General features: G+C 43.7%; 1 protein-coding gene across 2 annotated transcripts in view; it reads left to right on the top strand.

The window, feature by feature from the left end:
* Nucleotides 1–18951, top strand: part of Tmtc1 (transmembrane O-mannosyltransferase targeting cadherins 1) — a 215788-nt gene that overhangs the window by 185724 nt on the left and 11113 nt on the right. For both annotated transcript variants that reach the window (XM_010628972.2, XM_010628971.2), the window contains exons 12-14: nucleotides 15301–15403; nucleotides 17391–17526; nucleotides 18174–18318. In XM_010628972.2, the coding sequence (XP_010627274.1) occupies nucleotides 15301–15403; nucleotides 17391–17526; nucleotides 18174–18318 (384 nt within the window). The remainder of the gene's footprint in view (nucleotides 1–15300; nucleotides 15404–17390; nucleotides 17527–18173; nucleotides 18319–18951) is intronic.

Raw genomic sequence — 18951 nt, 5'->3', positions numbered from 1 at the left:
TTTTTTTTTTTTTTTTTTTTTTTTGAGACAAGTTCTCACTATGCAGTTCAGGCCAGCCTTAAAATCACATGTACCTCAGGCTGGCTTCAAACTCACAGCAATCTTCCTGCCTCAGCCTCCCCAGTGCTGGTATTACAGGACTGCACAATGACAGTGCTGACATTTTAAGAGTATCTAAAACCATCTAGTTGAACATCATCTAAGTTCTAATGGATATTTTAATGAGTGACTCAGGGTCCCACTGTAATTAGTGTTATCATTTCTATACAACCAAAATATTAATATGCTAATATTACAAAAATAATTTGCCTTAATAAACATCCCAGTGTTTCAGTTGTATTCCTTTTCTAAATGAATGAACTCTAAGTTCATGATACTTTAAAAACTGATACAGATGTTTAGTGAATTTGAAATTTATTTTAGTCCATCCTTTAGTATCATTTAATTCATTCTATCGATACATTTTATAGCAATTAGGAGCTTTTTTTCTTGTTTTAAAGAAAACAAAGGCAGTTTTCAGATAGAAATTTTAAAAGCACAACATAGGTACTTTTACCCCAGTTATTTTTAAAAAGCGTCAGGCGGATTATCTAAAGCTGACTTCTTGATAAGCCTGATTGTGGTGAACTACTGTGGCAAACTGATGTAAAGCTATTGAAGCTCACATAATGAACGTTGCGAACAACTGTTACAGAAAATTACAACTGACCCCATGATATTTTCTGCCATACAAAGGTCACATCTTCTGGCTGTCTTCCCTACACCAGATGTGAATATTAAATGCTGTGTAATCTAACCAAGAGTCCAGTGGAAAGATTGAAGGGTTCTCCATCCTTCTGCCCTTCGGAGGATTGATTTTAACATGGCTGAGACAAGGTGGTCAGGGTGAGCCAGGCCCCCTCCCTCTCTGACCTGCTGTGTCTGTCTTCATGTTTAGAATCCCTTCATAAGGAAGGAGTGCTTCACACACACAGGCTGGCACAGCTGGAATGGCTTGGAGGAAATCCAGCCAGCCCAGCATTCCTTGGTAGCAAAGAAATTTGTTTCTTGGTGGCGCTGCATGATTTAACAGTATCACAGTATTTCAAACTCACCGAGAATACGAAGTGATACTTATATGCCTGGGTCACTCTGTGGCTCACTTGCAAAGCTGTCCACTTGCCGAGGAGGTTGTCTTCCAGTGACGCCATCTGTCCACATGGGTGGCCCATGCTTCCCAGCCTAATGCTAAAAAAAAAAGAATGACTGAAATAAATCACCCACTTTGCAGGCATGTTTACAGAAAATGTGAGCGGATTCACCTTCCTCTGTATTTAATGTCAAGGCCTTTATATCTGCCTGGAATTTTTTATTTTCTAGGACATTTTAGTATTTTTTTTCCCTGCCATTCAATTTGTTCACTATACTTTCCATTTCTGTAGGAAGATTTGATAAAAATATCTTCTACTTATTTGTGTCTTTAATGTTTAAAAACTGTTGTGAACATTAGTGGCAGATGTAGGAAATTCTCTCCAGCTTGATGTCTCTCTGACCTGAGTCTTTGGACAAAGTTACTCAAATTTTGGTTAACGTATCCATTCATATTTTCATCTAGCTCATTGCTCAGTCTTGTTTCCAGGAATGTTTCAAAACACTTTGTCAGATACCAAAGAAAGGCTTGCCTAGATGTGAGGGTCTACGTGGCCCATCACAAGGGAAACAGCTCACTTCTGTCTGCTGCACTTGCTGCTGTCATAAGTGTGGAGTCACCGGACACGTCCTGGCACCAGCAGAGCCGGCAGTGTCACAAGCTCTTGAGGATTGGTTCAGGGTTAGCACTGCACACCTTCCTCTGCTGTACTCTGAAGATAGAAGTGGCTCCACTTTGGCAAAGTAGAAGATTTGAGAAGGGAGAGTATAGGGAACAGGAAAGGGGACATTACCAGCGACCCCTGCTGTGGGTCCTGGTCTGTGAGCCACTACAACACGAAACTAATAAGAATAAAGACAAGAAACAAGACTTAGAGAGAAAGCTGGGTCTGGGGCAATGAGTGCTGCTCTGGGCAACAAAGACAAAAGCCCCCAGGTGCATCCAGTATTTATTGAATACATGCGTGGGAAGGAATAGGGCTGCTTATGCTTTGAAGCCATCTAGTGATACACTGCCAACATCTGGCATGACGGCACCAAGTGGGGCGATAAGGGGCAAAGCACTGCTTGTCTGGCTTGGATCAAACAAACAGGTACTGAGATGGGATGCAGCTGGCAAGCAACCCGTCAGGCCAGTGAGAAGCTGTAATTCAGGGGAGAGAATTTTAACTGGGGTCACACTGACCTCAGGTGCATGTAATTCTGCAGAGCCCTGCCACTTCACAGGCCAGGGCCTGGGTTTTTGTGGCAGCCATTGAGGAAGGGGCTGTACTTGCCCAGTCCGCCATCTGACTCACCCATTTCAGTCATGCAGAGCTTTGATTTGACTTCTTATAGAAAATGGTACAGCCAAATTATGGAAAGCAAGAAGCAAGTGCCACTCGTAGCCTGCTAGTACTGGGCAGGGATGTCTGCTGTGGGGAGGAAGGGCAGAAAACAAGTTCCTAAGTCAGACAGACAGTACACGTGAGCACAGTGAAGCCCATCGTGGGACCTAACTAGGAAGCAGAACCAAGTGTCTGAGGAGAGGATTTGAAAACCGGGCCGGTGGACAGTCTTGTGGAAATGCTTCGGTGTTTTAGGGGAAGCTTAAACATCCATTCTGGTGTGAGCCTTGTTTGAGAGAGAATGTCAGGGAGACATGGTGGAAAGAAGATCACCTTTGTGGTGGGGACTGTTAACACGGGAGCAAAGGCAAGGAGAGGCCTGGGGAGGACCACAGGGCAGAGCACTGAGAGCCTGGAAGCCGGAGGAAAGTGGGCTTTAGAAGGGAATGAGCTCAGCTCTTCTTTCTGGTTATACAAGTAATGTAAATATGTAGTGAAAAATGTGAAAATTCAGAGAAAATAAAATATATGCACACTTTCACCCTTACTAAGATATGTAGAAACAACAAATGTCATTTTTCTATCATGCTGATATTTTTGTTATATTTACTATATATAAAATATATTAATTATTAATATATATTATATTTGTTATATTTTAGTACTTACATCCATCTATGGATTGGGTCCTGTTCTTTTTACTGCCATGAAGTTATGCACAGTATTGTGTATGTTCCACAGTACAATGATGCCCTTTATAAATCCCATCTTTGTGATTGCTTCCTAGTTCAAAACAAGGTGTTGCAATTCACATGATAATATTCCTGCTGCTGGTTATTGAGATTCTTACTTTTCCTCTCTTCTTACTTATGGCAGTGAACTTTTCCTTTCTAATGGCTTTTCTAAAAATACCATTCTGAACAATCCCAAGGATGCATCACTGGATGTAGAAACCTCGTGTCAGAACACAGATGTGTCCCAGCTTGTGAGATAGGCGATGAAGCTGCCTGCTCAGAGTCTCTCTGACACAGCAGTGCGCAGTCTTTGAGCCTCGCATGTGCTCACTGGACCTTTACGTGAAATAGCATTTAGACAGCTGACAGAGGGAGAAAATGGGGCTGGGAAGATTTAGGGGTTCAAACAAATGAAACAGTGCTACAAATGGGCAACTTTTCAGAAAGGGAAGAAGAGAGCAGTGTAGGAAAAAAAAACAAAAACAAAAACCTTTAACAGTTTTTGTGACCATCTCATTTTGTGGATAAAAATGTAAGGTGGGTGGAATGGAGTAGCTGCCCGAGGTCTTGCACAATAACTAGTGGTGGGAGCAGGACTAACTTTGGGCTCTGGCTCTGGAGCCCTCACCCTCTGTTCCTGTGTTGTCTGGTACCAGGGAGCCATGGACAGACAGAGGTAATGGGCAGTTGTTAATGCAGTCAGAGGGGGTGAGAGCAAGGTAGGAGAGGTGGCTGCAGAAGCCTGGGGGCTGCATTGTGGTCAACGTTAGAAACAAAATCTCCAGGAAGAAGTTGATGTCCCTCTGTGTACTGCAGCACAGTGGAGAAGCCTAGGGACAGAAAGTGGCTCTTACTTGAAGTCAGGGTGGTCCGTGGCTTGCTCTTCTCTCCTGGTTCCTGTTAGCACTCAAAGATGCCAGTCCTCCAGCTTTGCAGACAGGTCTGTAAATATTTATGAGCCCACTGTCACCGTGACCAGCCTGTTCTCACCACAGGTTATATAGCTTTGCATTACACTTGCAGTAAAGGAAATAAATTAATATTGTTTATGACTCTGACCCACTGTAAATTATTACTAGCCCCCTGTGTATAGCATATTGAAAACCTCAATTAATTAAATCATAACACTATATTTCCCTTTCATGTATTGTGGGATATGGCTTCATGCAAGATTGAAAAGAAATATGGAATGACAAAATGTAAGTTCGAACTGTAAATCAAATAAGAGGTCTAGGGTAGAATGACAAAATGTAAGTTCGAACTGTAAATCAAATAAGAGAGGTCTAGGGGTCAGTTTCTCTCCTTCCACAAATGCCATCTTTGGGTAGATTCAGCCCTGCATGTGTGGGCTAAGTCAGCATGTAATTAGACCCTAATAATGGGCAGATTTCATTCTCGAGCACATATGCATCCAGTACCTTGGTACTGCTGAGCACTAGGCGTTGAAGTAGCAAGGTTTGTCTTTGCTTCAGTGCAGCACCGAGTCTACAAGAGAAGGGCGGCCTTAAGTAAAGAACTGCAGCCCTCACACCCACCACCAGGGTGACAGTCGTGTACAGGGAACATAGGAGTGCAGAGCTTGAGGGGACCTAACCTGATGTGGGGCAGCTGCCCAGGGCCGGCATACGACACCCTAGGACCTGATCAATAGATAGCACCTAGGAAACAGAACAGTGTGAGGACAGGGGTGGGAGCGGTGTGTCCGTCCCTCAGCTGGAGAGTCAGGGCCTGAGCGCATACAGAAGGAGAGGACCTGTGGTTTTGTGTGCAGGTGGGGCCCCTCCTGCCTTCCGCCCAGGACTGTGTCCCTGATGCTGGTGCCTACTCCTCGTTTCTTCTCCGGCTTTTCTCTTACTGTTCTTGGCATTTCCTCTTTAAAGGGCTTCTTTCTCTTTGGGTTCAGCTATCACATGGCTGGAGATAAGAACATCCAGGGCTACAAAATACTTAGCATGAGTGAGGAGAAGTACCAAATCAGTTGCTTAGTTTCAGGTGGATGTGAAGGGTAATTTGCCACCAAGGTTGATTGATACGGTGTCTCTCATAAATATCGCTGCCGGTGACTTACGGCTTGAGGAACTGTTTTGTACGAAAATAAGAGAGAATAAAAAACAACCCTCATTCTTTACCTTTTGAAGTGCTGTGTCTCGCACAGTTTCTTAACCAAGTTACTGACTTGAGTTTAAACATCCATTGTCTTGACTTCACAGGGTCATCTTAGCACATAAAGCCAGCTGGCTAATGGGATGCTCTCCCATGACTGGGCTTCTCCTTGGGGCCCGGGATGACAGCACCGGGAGAAAGCAGTCCAGTCACATGGCCACGATTCCAGGCACCGGCAGCTCCCTTTCTGTCCATCCTTTATGTCGCAAGCAGGAGTGTGCACTAACTGGTGGTCGAGACAGTAGTAGTTGCCAACTAGCTTTTTATATATATTATATATGTCACACATCAAACAAATTAATTCATACCTTCCAGTTGCCACTCCCTGTACCTGCACAAGTGTTATGCAGTTTTTAATGTAGTGCATTCTACTCTCTACATTCCATCCCCCGGATCTGGCCTGAAAGTGTTCCTTGGCACATTCAGGGCATGATCCGTTAATACATTTTTAGGCATAGCTCTCGTCTTGCCATCATCATATACATCCGCCAATTGCACCATGTACTAAATTGGTAGATCGCTTCGTTAATGGCTTTGTGGAAGTGACGTCTCATTGCAAAGTGTTGTCCTAACGATTCTCCTGTGAAATGTATATTCTTTACTGTGATTAATCTGTAGGGTCTGCCACCAACATTCCATGTATCCAGTCTGGGTCTGTGTTGTGACTGTAACTCACGTATTGTGCTAATGCTAGGGTGCGTGTCGTTATGTTTTCTGGGTTCATCCACCATGAGGTTAATGTTGTGGATCCTTTCTGCTGAGCTGTGTTAATCCTTGATGTCCCAATTTCTGTTGTGTTGCTATTCGGTGTTACATTCAAAGATGTTAGTTCCCTTTTTACTTTAGCAGTGCCAGTTGTGGTGTTTTTACTCACTGTGTTGTTCCACTTTTGCCATGCATCTTTTGGGGTTCCACTTGTAAGGTAAACTGGTATAGTCACCTATAACTGGTATAGTTCACCCATCATCTATGGAACTTCCCCTTGTGCTGACAAGTTGGTGACTATATTTTCCATGTCACAACTGCTGTTGTTTTTGTCTTCCTGGTAATACTTTTAGAGCCTAATGTTTCATTTATTTTCCTAATACCTATTTCACTATCTTGGTAATTATAGCATATTATTTCTATTTTATGTTGTGGGGTTATTTCTATAGTATCATTGCCAATCCATTTTTCTTTTGCATACAAATTTGTGATGTTGCACCTCATTGTTTGCTGCATGCAATTCCTGCTAAATTGTAGGTTTGTTTTCTTATGTATGTCATATGCTGGAAATGGTTGGGGTATTAGTTCACTAAGCACAAATGGAGGTCTATAGTGTTCTATTCTCAGACTCAATATTTTTATCATTTCTGTTATGTTTGGTAGTTGGAATTTAATTTTAGCGCTGAATCCCTGATATATTTCTAATTTGTTATAATACGGTAGTTTTGGGAATCCTGTTCCACATATCATTACAGTATTGTTTCTGTCTTTTTCTTTCAAATATGTCTTCACATTATGTGGACATTTGTTTCCATATGGTGGCTTTAAATCTGGTTACCATGTTGTTTTTCGTGGAACAAAATATCTAATATTATGGTAATTCCCTTCTCTGGGTAGTTTAAAGCTCTATATTCTCTGCATAAGTCTTTTAGTGTCTTTAATGTATTCCTTTCTGTCTCTGTCCACTTAAAATCTGAAGCTTTTTTGGTAATTGTATGTAATGGTTTCATTATATTCTGTATAGATGGTATATGGTTTCTCCAGAAATTAATTAATCCTAGAATTTGTTGTAACTCTTTTTGGTTATTTGGGTCCTTCAGTTCCGTATTTTGTCCAATACTGTTTCTGGTATCATAGGTCCTTCCATTGTCCAATTAATTCCTAGGAATTTTACTGCCTTTCCTGGTCCTTATACCTTCTCTTGGTTTATTGTCCAACCATCCTCTCTTAGGGTGCTTATGACTTTTTCTAACTTCCTTTACTTCCTTTTCTGTTTTCCTGCTATTAGTATGTCATCTACATATGATATTATTAATATGTTTTCCCCTAGTTTAACTTTGTCTAGAGATAATTGCAATGCATTATGTGCTATTATAGGGCTATTTTTGTAGCCCTGTGGGTGTCGCTTAAAGTGGTATTGTTTATTATCCCACGTGAATGTTGTCAATTCTTTTGACTCTGAGTGTAGTGGAATTCCAAAGAACATGTTTTCTAAATCTATGCTTGCTAATATTTTTGGTGCAAAATTGTTAATCCTTTTAGTTATATCTTCTAGTTCAGGTAAATTTCCTGGCATAGATGGTGTTAGTTTGTTAATATTTCTATAATCAATGGTCATTCTCCATTTCCCTGATGGTTTCTTTATAGGCCAAATTGGGCTGTTAAAGTTAAAGCTTGGTGTTAATTCTATTATACCTTCCTGTTGCAATTGATTAACTGCTTCTTTTATGTCTTCTATCCCTCCTTTTATGGGGTATTGTGGTGTAAAACTCCTTTCTCTTTGTGGTAATTTTACTTGCTCTATATGTACTTCTGCTAGACAACTTCCTGTTGTCTTTATGCATGTTTTTATGTCTTTCCATTTGTTCCAAATTTATGATATTAAATCCATTCCTAATATGTTATGTGCTACTGATCCATTATAAATTTCACATTCTATTTCCTTATAATAACTAATTTTGCTTTAATCTTTTTCAATACTGTCTTATTCCCTGTGATTCCTTGTATTTGTATATTTTTTATACCTTCTTGTTTTATGATATCAGCGTATATGGTGAATTCACTCCCTGTGTCTATTAGCCATATCGCTGGTATCTCCTTTTTATGGAGTATTATTGGTATCCGAATCTACGGTCTGGGGTCCGCAGCCATGCGGATTTCCTGAATTGCCATAGTCTTTGCATCCTGTTTTTCTCTTGCGGACCCCCTTTTGCTAAAGAAGGCTTTGATGGTCCTTGCTCTTGCCTTGGGTTCCCTCTTCCTTGTGGTCTCATGTCATAATTGGGTTTACTGCCAAATATTCTCTGAGTAGGGTTCCATGGTCTCGTATTTTGAAATTTTTGTAAATTTAGTTTATAATTGGGGTTATAGCCAAATGCTCTAAATTTTTAGAATCTCTGTCTTGCTTGGTTAAGAAGTTGATTTTGTTGCCTTGGGTTTCTCCCTGGGTTGCTTGCCATAAAGCTCATTACCTTTGTTGATTCTAGTTTTCTGCTTTCTTTAAAAAATTTGATGATATCTCCTATAGTGTTTGCTCCTTGTATGTTTGGTCTAATAATTATTTTTAGTGATCCTGGCGCCTCCTTGAGGATAATCTTTTTAAATGCTGGTTTGTGTGTTTCTTGTGGTGTATGTCCTCCCATATATATCATGCCTAGAACTCCTAACTTTCTTGCTAATATTATGCCTTGATCCCAGTCCTGCCAATGTGTCTTGACTTCCCATCTTGTTAGATCTAGCGTGGTATATGCCCTTTTTATGGCAGTTGCTACCCATTCCAACAGCAAATATGTCTTTCCCTGATTATGTTCAGTGAGTTGTACTAGACATTCCTGTATAGCAGAGTTTTCTGCAATGTTTTTCAGCCTGATCATCTCTCCACTACTTAGTATTATAGTATCTGCACCTTTTTCCCATATAATACAAAGATAAGAGGCGTCCCCCTTGCCATTTTGTGCAAATTCTTGTCTTATTTGAGTTAACTCTGTCTCTTTTAAGGGTTTTACTTCTTGTATTAATTCTCAATTCTCTAGACATGGATTACTTCTCCCATGTACTGGAGTTCGAACATGAGTTCTAGTTACCAGAAAGACCTCCCAATTCCCTCTGGGTGGTTCCGATGGGCCCTCAGCTTCAACTAGTTTCTTGAAGGGATTATTGTCCTTCAATCTCTCCACTACCTTTTGAGCCATGGCTTGTCATTTTCTCCTGTCTTCATCTAAATCACTTATGGTCTTTACTAGTATAATGGGTACTTCTCCCTGCGTTGCTCTCTCTAGTATGGGTTTTACTACATTGGGATCTGTCAGCCTAATCTCAATTTCAGCATTGGTATATTTGCATTTTTTTCTTAGCTCTGTCCTTGGCAAACTGCTATCTGTTCCTTCCAATATCATCTAGTTCAGTTTCGTTTTTATGGTGAGGCTTGGTTCACCACTTGCTTAATTCTTGCCCACATTATTAGCCAATTGGAGCAGAAATTTAGTCCACTTCTTTTTGCAGTACCACTCAAAATTGTTGTATTTATGTATGTTTTGGAGCAATTCACTGTTTTGTTTTTTAGCCAACTTAAATGCCCTTTTCTCTATCCGCCTTCACGTTGGTACAGGATTGACCCAGGCGCACATACCGAAAGATATCTTCCTCCTCCTAAGCACCGAAGCTCTCCAGGGCTGTCTTTCTCCATCCGTCCCTTTGAGAAGGGGCTATGGAACCCAAGTAGTGCTGGTCCAGGTGCACACACCTAAAGGTGTGGCTTCTTCCTCCTTCTGTGCACCGAGGGGCTCCAGAGTTGTTCTTCCTGAACACTACACTCATTCTTTACCCTAAACCCTTTTCAATGTGGAGTCCCAGAAATGAAACCACAATCCGGCCGACTACGCCTCCTGTCGCGAGCCGGAGTGTGCAGTAACTGGAGGTCGAGACAGTAGTAGTTGCCAACTAGCTTTTTATATATATTATATATGTCACACATCAAACAAATTAATTCATACCCGCCAGTTGCCACTCCCTGTACTTGCACAAGTCCGAGGAATGTGACTTGTTTCTCCTTTGCTGAAGATTGCGGTGTTCAATCCAATTTCCTCCTCCTTGATCCGGGGGTCCCCTCCGGGCAGGCATCCGATGTCTGGACCCAAGTCTCGTCGGAGATCTCGTCTGGCAGGTTGCCGTCGGGCTGGATCGGTCACCAAGTGGGACCAGCTGGTCTTCCGTGCTCTCTCTTTTATACCATTCTCACTGGGGGTCTGTGGCACTGGTTCGGGTCTTATCACACATATGGGGTACAGGTTGTTCGATAACATGTTTACATTACAGAGGTTCATTAACATGTTTACTATTACAAGCTTATCACTGCAAACATTCACTCACACTCTTTTGGGTAAAAAATGTTTTTCTACTCCATTGTTGGAGTTGCAATATTTTGTTGAGCTACATCATCCTGGTCTGCTCTGTTTTGTGTGGGGAAGGGTGTCATGCACTTTTTAATGTAGAGCATTCTACTCTCTACACTTTACCAAGGGAAGCAAAGAACTCCCCTTCCACACCTTCTCCTCAGTGTGAGTGCTCATGGAGCCGGCTGCCTGCCAATTGCTAGCAGGGCCTGGGGTCCAGGAAGGTTGCTGCAGCCTCCCTGATGGGTCAGAAAGTGTTCTGCCTGTGTCTCTGACTCTTCTGAGAGCCCAGCCACTCTCTGATGGCTACCTGATGTGACCACAACTCTGAAAAGACTGTCAGTGTACTCTGCCCTCTTCCAACTTCATGCCTGCATGAAGGCAGATTTATTCACATATTTAAATGAGCAACAATAGAAAGCATATAAGGACAGGTGTGGTGGCACATGCCTGTAATCCCAGTGCTCTGGGAGGCTGAGGCAGGAGAATTACCAGTTTGAGCCTAGCTTGGGTAGTTTAGCAAGACCCTGACTCAAAAAATTTTAAAAAGGGCTTGGGGATATATCTCAATGTGATGGTCCTGTGTTTACTTCTAGGAATACATGCGCGTGCGCACACAGACACACACACACACACACACACACACACACAGCATATAAAAGCATACTGATCCCACACTGAGGGAGGCTGAGACAAGATCACAAGTTCTAGTCCCACCTGAGCAACTTTGTGAGACCTTGTTTCAAATAAAAAATTTAAAAATAGGGTCTGAATATGTAGCTTAGTGGTAGAGTGTTCCTGGGTCCCATAGTAACTGCAAAGATAGTAGATTAAATAGGTGATAGATAGTTAGATAGAGAGATAGTAGGTAGATGGCATAGTAGCACAAAAAAATACTTATGAGAGTCCAGTTGCTTTTGTTAAGCCACACATGAAAGAGATTTGCCAAACTGTAAATCAATGCCACCATTCTAATTAGTTTTTCTTTGAAAAATATAATTATGTTGCATGTATTTATGTTTGAGTTCATTATCTTAAATAAATTTATAAAATCTTTAAAATTTCGCAGCTTCTTTTCATTGTGGCAAATACAAACAGATGTAGCCCATATAAATGAAAGGTGTAAGGGAGCCCCACAATTTTTTGAGTTCAAAAAGGTCCTAAAACCAAGAAACCTATAGCTGTTGCTGCATGGAGCAGTGTCTGTCTGTCGTCCAGGCTGATCTCTGCTCACCACCTGGCCCACAAGGGCAGATTACCGTCAGGGGCTCTCACAGAGCACCCACATCTACCCTCCCTTCCCGGAGGCAGAAACACGTCCTGCTGGGGGTGGGAAAGTGGGCGGCCACATGGACCCTCGAAGGCTGCCTGATGCTGAGGCTGCCCTTGTCTGGGCTCTGGTGTGGAGCTGTGTCCCTCCTCACAGCCTCTCTGGGCCGCACACATCCATATGGACCCGGAATGGTCAGGCTTCTGGTTCAGGACTTGTGACAAAGGAGGTAATGAAAGCTCTTCAAACAGAGCCCCTGGATTCGATCTTTTACCACTGAAGAGCAGCCACCTTGCCTTCCACTTGGAGTGGTGGCCCCTCTGTTCTTCAGTGGAGTTCATCACTCCTGCACATTCAGAGCCCGTGAGGGAAAAGATGAGGACATTTTTTACAGAGCCTTGAAATGGCCATCAGGTCATGGAAGGCACTGGGCTGAGGTCTGAGCTGCAAGGTGCAATCTTTTAAGTCCCATTACTTCCCTGCACTTGGACAGTTATGGCTCTAGGGGAAACAGCTCAGCGGGCCAAAAGCAAGAGAGAGGTTCCAGACGAGAAAGGTAATCTCTTTGCCTGTTTGGGGTGGAAGGGAAGAGGAGAGGGTCAAACCGGGTCAGGTGGAGGAGTAACCACACTTGAAAAGCATTGTCTGCTGCTCTGTTTTACTTTGGCATGTGGGGCCTGGAGGACATCAGCTTTATTCCTTTCAGGGAGAACAGCTTTGGGTTCATCCAGCTTGGTTGTAACGATGGTTTGAAGGTCTCAGATGGCTGCTGGGTTTGTTTCCAAACACAGCTTTATGTTATGTGCTGCTGACATTCATGGTAAACAGGGTCCTCGGGCTTCGGGGTGATGACATCTGTCTGACTCAGGCCTGGGTGCCACTCCATGATAGTGACGTCACAGTGCCCTCCTGTCTGAATCTGCCTCGGCTGTGTACAAGGGCAGCTGTGTGCTGCGCTGAATGCTCTTCTGCTCCCACTGCACACATGGTGTGTGGATGGTGCTTGCAAAACACTTGTTTGGGGGATGGACATGTGGGCGGATGCACGGATATCCAAAAATATAAATGCACCCCTTGATGTCAGAACCATTCCTGTTGTTTGCAGAAATTCTGCTTTTATTCAGGGATCGCCTTTTCCCTGTGTCCCCACTGAAAACCTAGGTTCTAATTTTTGTCTCCTGGAGCTCAGATTTTAGGTATCTTAACCACTTCATACCCAAGTGTTTTCATTTGATGTATTTTTTGGTTTTGAATCAGGATCTCCCTACGTAGTTCGAGCTGGCCTTGAACTCACTATGTAGCCCAGGATGGCCTTGCACTCACAGTAATCCTCTTGCCTCAGCCTCCTGAGTGCTCAGGGTTACAGCTGTGAGCCACCACCTCTCCCGGCAGTGCAGGCAGTGAGTCCGTTGACACCAGCAGTGCTCCCCCGTAAGTCAGGGAGGCACAGGACTGGCCTTGTACACAAAGCACCAGGCCTTTACTGAGCATGATCCCAAAGGCTGCAGTCTTGCAGTCTCGGCCATCTAATTCTCACAACACACCAGGGGACAGGGAGCGTTGTGATTCCTGCCTTACGTTTGGGACACAGGGAAAGGAAGGGCACACAGACACAGCAGTAGGGCCAGGACTCTGACCCAGTGCGGTCAAGCGCCACAGCCAGATCCTTAGTTTCTGCGCATACTTTGTATGGTGATTGCAGCTAACAGGCGCTGAATGGCTGGATAAATGAAAATACCCAGCGATGCCTTTTATATATTAATTGGTTGGAGTCTTACATAATTTATATTCTGCCTCCCTCATTGACCACACACACAGTGTGTCTGTCCTGTAGAGGTAGTCATAAAAATTTCTTCTCTTCATAGATTGAAAAAGAAATATTTTGAGATTTTTCATTCATCTTTATATTGAGTTGAACAATTTATTGAAAAAAGTGCTACATTTTTAGAAGCATGGATGCAATTTTTTATAGGAATGTGGATTTATAATGAAAATAAGTGAAATTTGTCAGATATTAGCCTCACCTTTTTCCTGAATGCTGCTTAGTTATGGGGGACAAACAAATGGCTTTGGTCACTCTGCCAAGGAGAAAACTGCCGTTCTGGGGCAAATCAGATCTCAGCTCTCTTATTGCCGAGCACTTTGTATGAAAATCTGATGCATTTTGATTCACAGACTGAAGGCTCAGCATCTGAGGAACTGAGCTGTGCCTTCCCTGTGGATGTGCCCTGTGGAAAGCTCAGCAGTAAGAGCTGGTGACAGGGCTTTTGAAGAGCGTGCATCCTCAGTGTCTGAAGGGCAGATTTGCTGCACGCTGTACACTGAATCCTTTCCTTTCACCTGACCTGCATGACAGCAGCAGGAGATGGAATTGTGTGCAGGTGGATGATTCTTAGAACCTTTGACTAACTAGATTTTAACTTCTGTATAAAGAAAGCCCTGTGACATACAACCCGGATGGTTGTGAACAGTGCACCAAAAACATTAATTCAGAATGGTTAGAGCCTAAAGTGAATCTTGTCTGTTTAGCCTTTCATTTTTTTCAGCTGTTTAGTTTTATTAGTGCAGTACATGTTTGTGGTGCGTAACAAAATGATTACATTCCTCTTTGGGAGCTGGTACTTGTGCATCATTCTTTTTATGTCCTCTTCCCCCTCCCTCTATCTCTTGTCCTCTTCCCACTTACAAAAGATCTATCTCCTTGTTTCCTTTTGTCTCTCTTGTATTTTGCTTTTTAAATTATTTATAATTTAGGTTTCTTATATAAGAGAAACCATGTGCTAGTTAAGCTTCTGTGCCTGATTTATTTCACTTAACATTATAGTCTCAAGGTGCATCCATTTTCCCAAAATGACTCAAGTTTATCCTTCTTTCAACTGATTCTTTAAATGAATAGAAGATGAAGATAAAGGCAGTTAGAGGGTGGCTCACTGAGGGTGTGGCGATTGGTCTGGGCATTGACAATGGCTGGAGATGTGCCTCAGCCTGGCCGTGTGACGAGTGGCATCTTGAACTGCTCAGAGACGAGAGCACAGATGGAAAAAGTAGCAGTGTGATGAGATGCAGAAATACTGCAAGCAAAGAAAGGATGAGACAGAGCTCTCCTTGGAATCTTCATCAATCTTCCCTCCCCACATCCCTTAAAAACTTCCCCAGATCAGCCTTGCAGTGGTGTAGGTCAGGAAGGCATGGTCTCTCCACAGACAGTTATCAAACAAACCCCTCAGAGTCCCGCCCCCTCTAGGGACTGACTGCCTCTGAACACAGCCCCGCGGTGCTGCGTTTCCATTACTGTCCCATCCATTCCAACAGCTGTCTTCAGACCTTTTCCAGAGGTAAGTCTCAGTCTGTCCAGGTGTCCCATTTTAGGAAACATCAGCTTATTGGCCCTAAAGGGAATGAACACAGATATGAGTCATAATTCTGCATGTACACTTCATACTGACTTCAATTCAGGGAGTTCATTTTAGGGCCTGTTGTATAGTAGGTGCCCAGAAAAATTACTGCACTTGTCCTACTACCAGTACTCAGTTCATTGGTTTTTAAAAACTTTATCATCTTTTTCTTGTTCTCTTAAAAAGGAAAGATTTAAGGAAGCTGAAGAAATATACCAGGCTGGTATAAAGAACTGCCCAGACAGCTCGGATTTGCACAACAACTATGGAGTCTTCTTAGTTGACTCTGGTAAGTGAAATGAGTGGGAAACGGCTCTGTGGAAACGAGGTAATACTCTCCGCGAAGCAGAGTGACAGTGACCCACGTAGTGCCCAGAGACCAGATCCGCCGGCTCGGCAGGAAACTCCCAGGGTCATGTCCCACGTCCCGCGGGCTGGCATTTCCAAATCTTCAAGCTCAGCTCAGCACGGTCTGCCCATTTCTTCTGATCAAGTCTCAAGGAAAACTGGGAACCAGGAGATAGCCTTGCTGATCTAATGATCCTGTTCTTCCTCGGGGGTCACTGACACCAGCTGGTAAGTGTGCGGTGATGAAATGCTCCCCTGCAGTGCTGCAGAACCTGCCCTGAATCTCATCACTGGCAGATGGTAAATACTTTGCTTTCTGGAATCGTTCCGTTCCTCCTTTCCTGACCGCATTACAGAACCGGCCTTCCTATAATTGATACGGGGTTCTCCTATGACAGGTGCTGTATAAAATCCACTTTCTTCATCTTACCTAAAGCAAAGCATTCCTAGGCAGGGGCTGTAGTTATGATTTGTGCAGAGCCCTATACACCGTGGGCATGTAATGAATACTTAGACGTAATAAAATTATATTTGAATTCAATGTAAAATACCACTTTGTTCTTATTTACTACTAGACTGGCTGCCCTGTAGTGAAATTCAGCTTTAATTATTTTTTCAATATGAAATGCTTGAAAGGGTCTTTATTTTCTCTGATGTGTGAGGGAGGCTTTTCTGTTTACATAATATGTAAATCCACACTGATACATCTGGAAATGTAACAGCTTTCTTTGCATGTAACATTGTTGTCTGGCGCCACCTGCTGGCTTATTGGCAACACAATAATAAATTAAGATAGGAAGATGGGAAGAGTCCTTTTCCTGGCCTGGTCTGTGCCTTGGTCTTTTACTTCAGAAGCAAACGGCTCCTCCACCCACTCCTTAAAAGGATGATATCCACACCCTGGCCACATTAAGATGCGGTGTCTTCGCTGCCCCTTAGTTGCACTTGGGAGAGTTCTGCTGATGACCAAGGTCCCATTGCCCTGGAATCAGACTTCTCAGGTTCAGTCCCATGACCGGCTACCACCAGGAGACTCCTTCAGGGCGCCAGGGGCTTCACACTCATCCTGGCCTCTGCCTCACTCACCCAGACATTTGTCTGGCCGCTTAAAGTCTTCGCAGTTTGCGCCTGTACCTGTAAAGTAGAAGTTTCATTTGTTTCTGTTTTACATATCCCTTAAACCCCAAGAGGCAGCTAAATAGTACAAAAAGTACCCAGAATGCTACAAAGATTGTGCAGGTGAAAGCATTTAAAACACATGATGCATAGGGTAAATACAAGGGGGTATTGCTGTTGTTTATAGTCACAATAAATAAACATCATTTGAGGGCTGGGGAGTTATGTCAGGGATTTCACTGCCTGTCTCGCAAGTGCAAGGTCCAGAGTTGGATCCTGGTACCAAAAAACAAAAAAAAAAGAAAATTCCATTTGAATAAAAAATGATTCCAACAGAAATTTTCAGAGCAGAGCAGAGCAATGCAGTTTCAAACAGCATTCACTCACTGTGTCACAGTCTAGTGACTGAGCGCGACCCCTCAGACCTGCATCAGAATTGTGGTCTCCTGCAGTGCTGTTCCGAGTGTGCATATGAGAGGTGGCTGTGTCTTGGGTGAACAAGTCACTGATCCCCTCCAAACATCTTAGCCACAAAGGCTGTGGCCAGGAAACTCTCCAACTAAAATAAGAAAGTAAAAGAAATAGGCTTCAGTTTTTACTGTTGTTTTATCATTAATTTCTTCAGAAATGTAAATGGTCAGAAGAAGAAAATGGTCCGGACTTAAAGCTCAAATGAGACACCACAGTGCAAGCTGAGTTGTAAACTGAATAGTTGGCAATCAGCCTGTAATACCAGGAGGAGTGATGCAAGTCAGGGCCCCAGGCCCTCGCCTCCTAACACAGGCTCTGCTCTCCCCCGTTGCCCTCCCCAGGGTCCCCCGAGAAGGCTGCAGCTCATTACCAGCAGGCTGTCACCCTCAGCCCCCATCACTACGTGGCCATGGTGAACCTGGGCAGACTCTACAGGTCGCTGGGGGAGAATGGCGTGGCTGAAGAATGGTACAAACGGTACAGTTCCTTTTCTTTGATTTTTGTTTGTTTATGTTGTTTTGAGACAGGGTCTCACTGTGTAATTCAGGCTGGTCTTGAATTCACTATGTAGCCCAGGCCGGCCTTGAACTCCTGGTGATCCTCCTGCCTCAACCTCCCAAATGCTGGGATTACAGACATGCACCACCATGCCCCAGCTTGTTTCTTCGCTTTCTAAGTTGCCCAGAGACCTCAGAAGATGCCAACTTTCTATTTAACTAGACGATGCAGGCTTTCAGAATACAGTATTAGCAGATTGCTAGTTCAGGATCCAGATTTCCATTTCCAAAGAGAACAGTCCAGTGATATGGATGCTATCCTAATTAATGACCTTTCCCCTGCTAGTTAACGATGGTGCTAAAGCAGAGTTGGAATTTCCTTTCTACTTCAGTTACTTCGTAATTTCCAAATCTTCAGGCTATGACCCAAACCACAAATAGCAAGTTCTGAGTGGGACTGGGGGAGGTGCACACACCTCAGAGCAGGACCAAGGCTGTCCCTCGCATGAGCGGGCCCCTGCCAGCTGTCAGCAGAGACGTGTTTGTACTCAGAGGCTGGCTCAGTTCTGACCTCTGGAAATGTGCCATTTCGGAGATGAGCATCAGCTTGCCTTTGTCCAAATTCAGAGCCCTGCAGGTGGCCCGTGAAGCGGAGACCCTGTCACCCTTGGGAGCGCTGTACTACAACACTGGCCGCTATGAGGAGGCACTGCAGGTGTACCGCGAGGCTGTGGTACTCCAGCCCTTGCAGAAGGAGCTGCGCCTGGCTCTGGTGAGTGACCAAGGAGTGGACGGGAAGCCGGGCCCAGGCACATCGTGGGGCTGCTGTCTGCCTGTTCACGGCGTGGTGCTCGCATCACCAGGGCTGCAGCCATGCACTGCACACAGACACCCGAAGCCCTCAGAGCTTTGTCTCAAAATAATTTCAGACTTGGAAATAGTCTCAGGGCTGCGGGTAGCTCAGTAGAGCATTTGCCTGGCCCTAGCATGTATGAGACACTGGCACTCCTCCCGAGCTCTGCAAAGTGAAAAACAAGAAAAGTTGCAAAGATAATAAAATGCCCCTCAGTACCTTTCACCAAGGTCTACCAGCTTTCAACACCCACCTGCGTGTTCTTCTCTGCCACAAGTGCATTGCACACCCACTCATGTGCTGCGGTATGTGCGAGTTAGGTGTAGCTGTCAGACTTCTCTGTCCTGAGTGCTTCTACCCGCAGCCCTAGGAACAAGGACTGCAGTCCAGTTGGCAGACTCGGGTACAGCATGAGCACCAACAGTCTTTTTATTTTGATGTTCAGAATGTCTTCTTTTTCTTAGATGTGGGATAAACCACTTCGTTATCTTCTTGTCAACATCCTGTTCTTTTGAAATCATAGACAATTATTTGTCTTGGGATATATTAGTT

This window comes from Fukomys damarensis, unplaced genomic scaffold (genome assembly GCF_012274545.1).
Source record: "Fukomys damarensis isolate Sample0158 unplaced genomic scaffold, DMR_v1.0_HiC HiC_scaffold_15, whole genome shotgun sequence".
NCBI classification, from domain to species: domain Eukaryota; kingdom Metazoa; phylum Chordata; class Mammalia; order Rodentia; family Bathyergidae; genus Fukomys; species Fukomys damarensis.
This window is presented reverse-complemented; position numbering and strand designations above follow the sequence as displayed.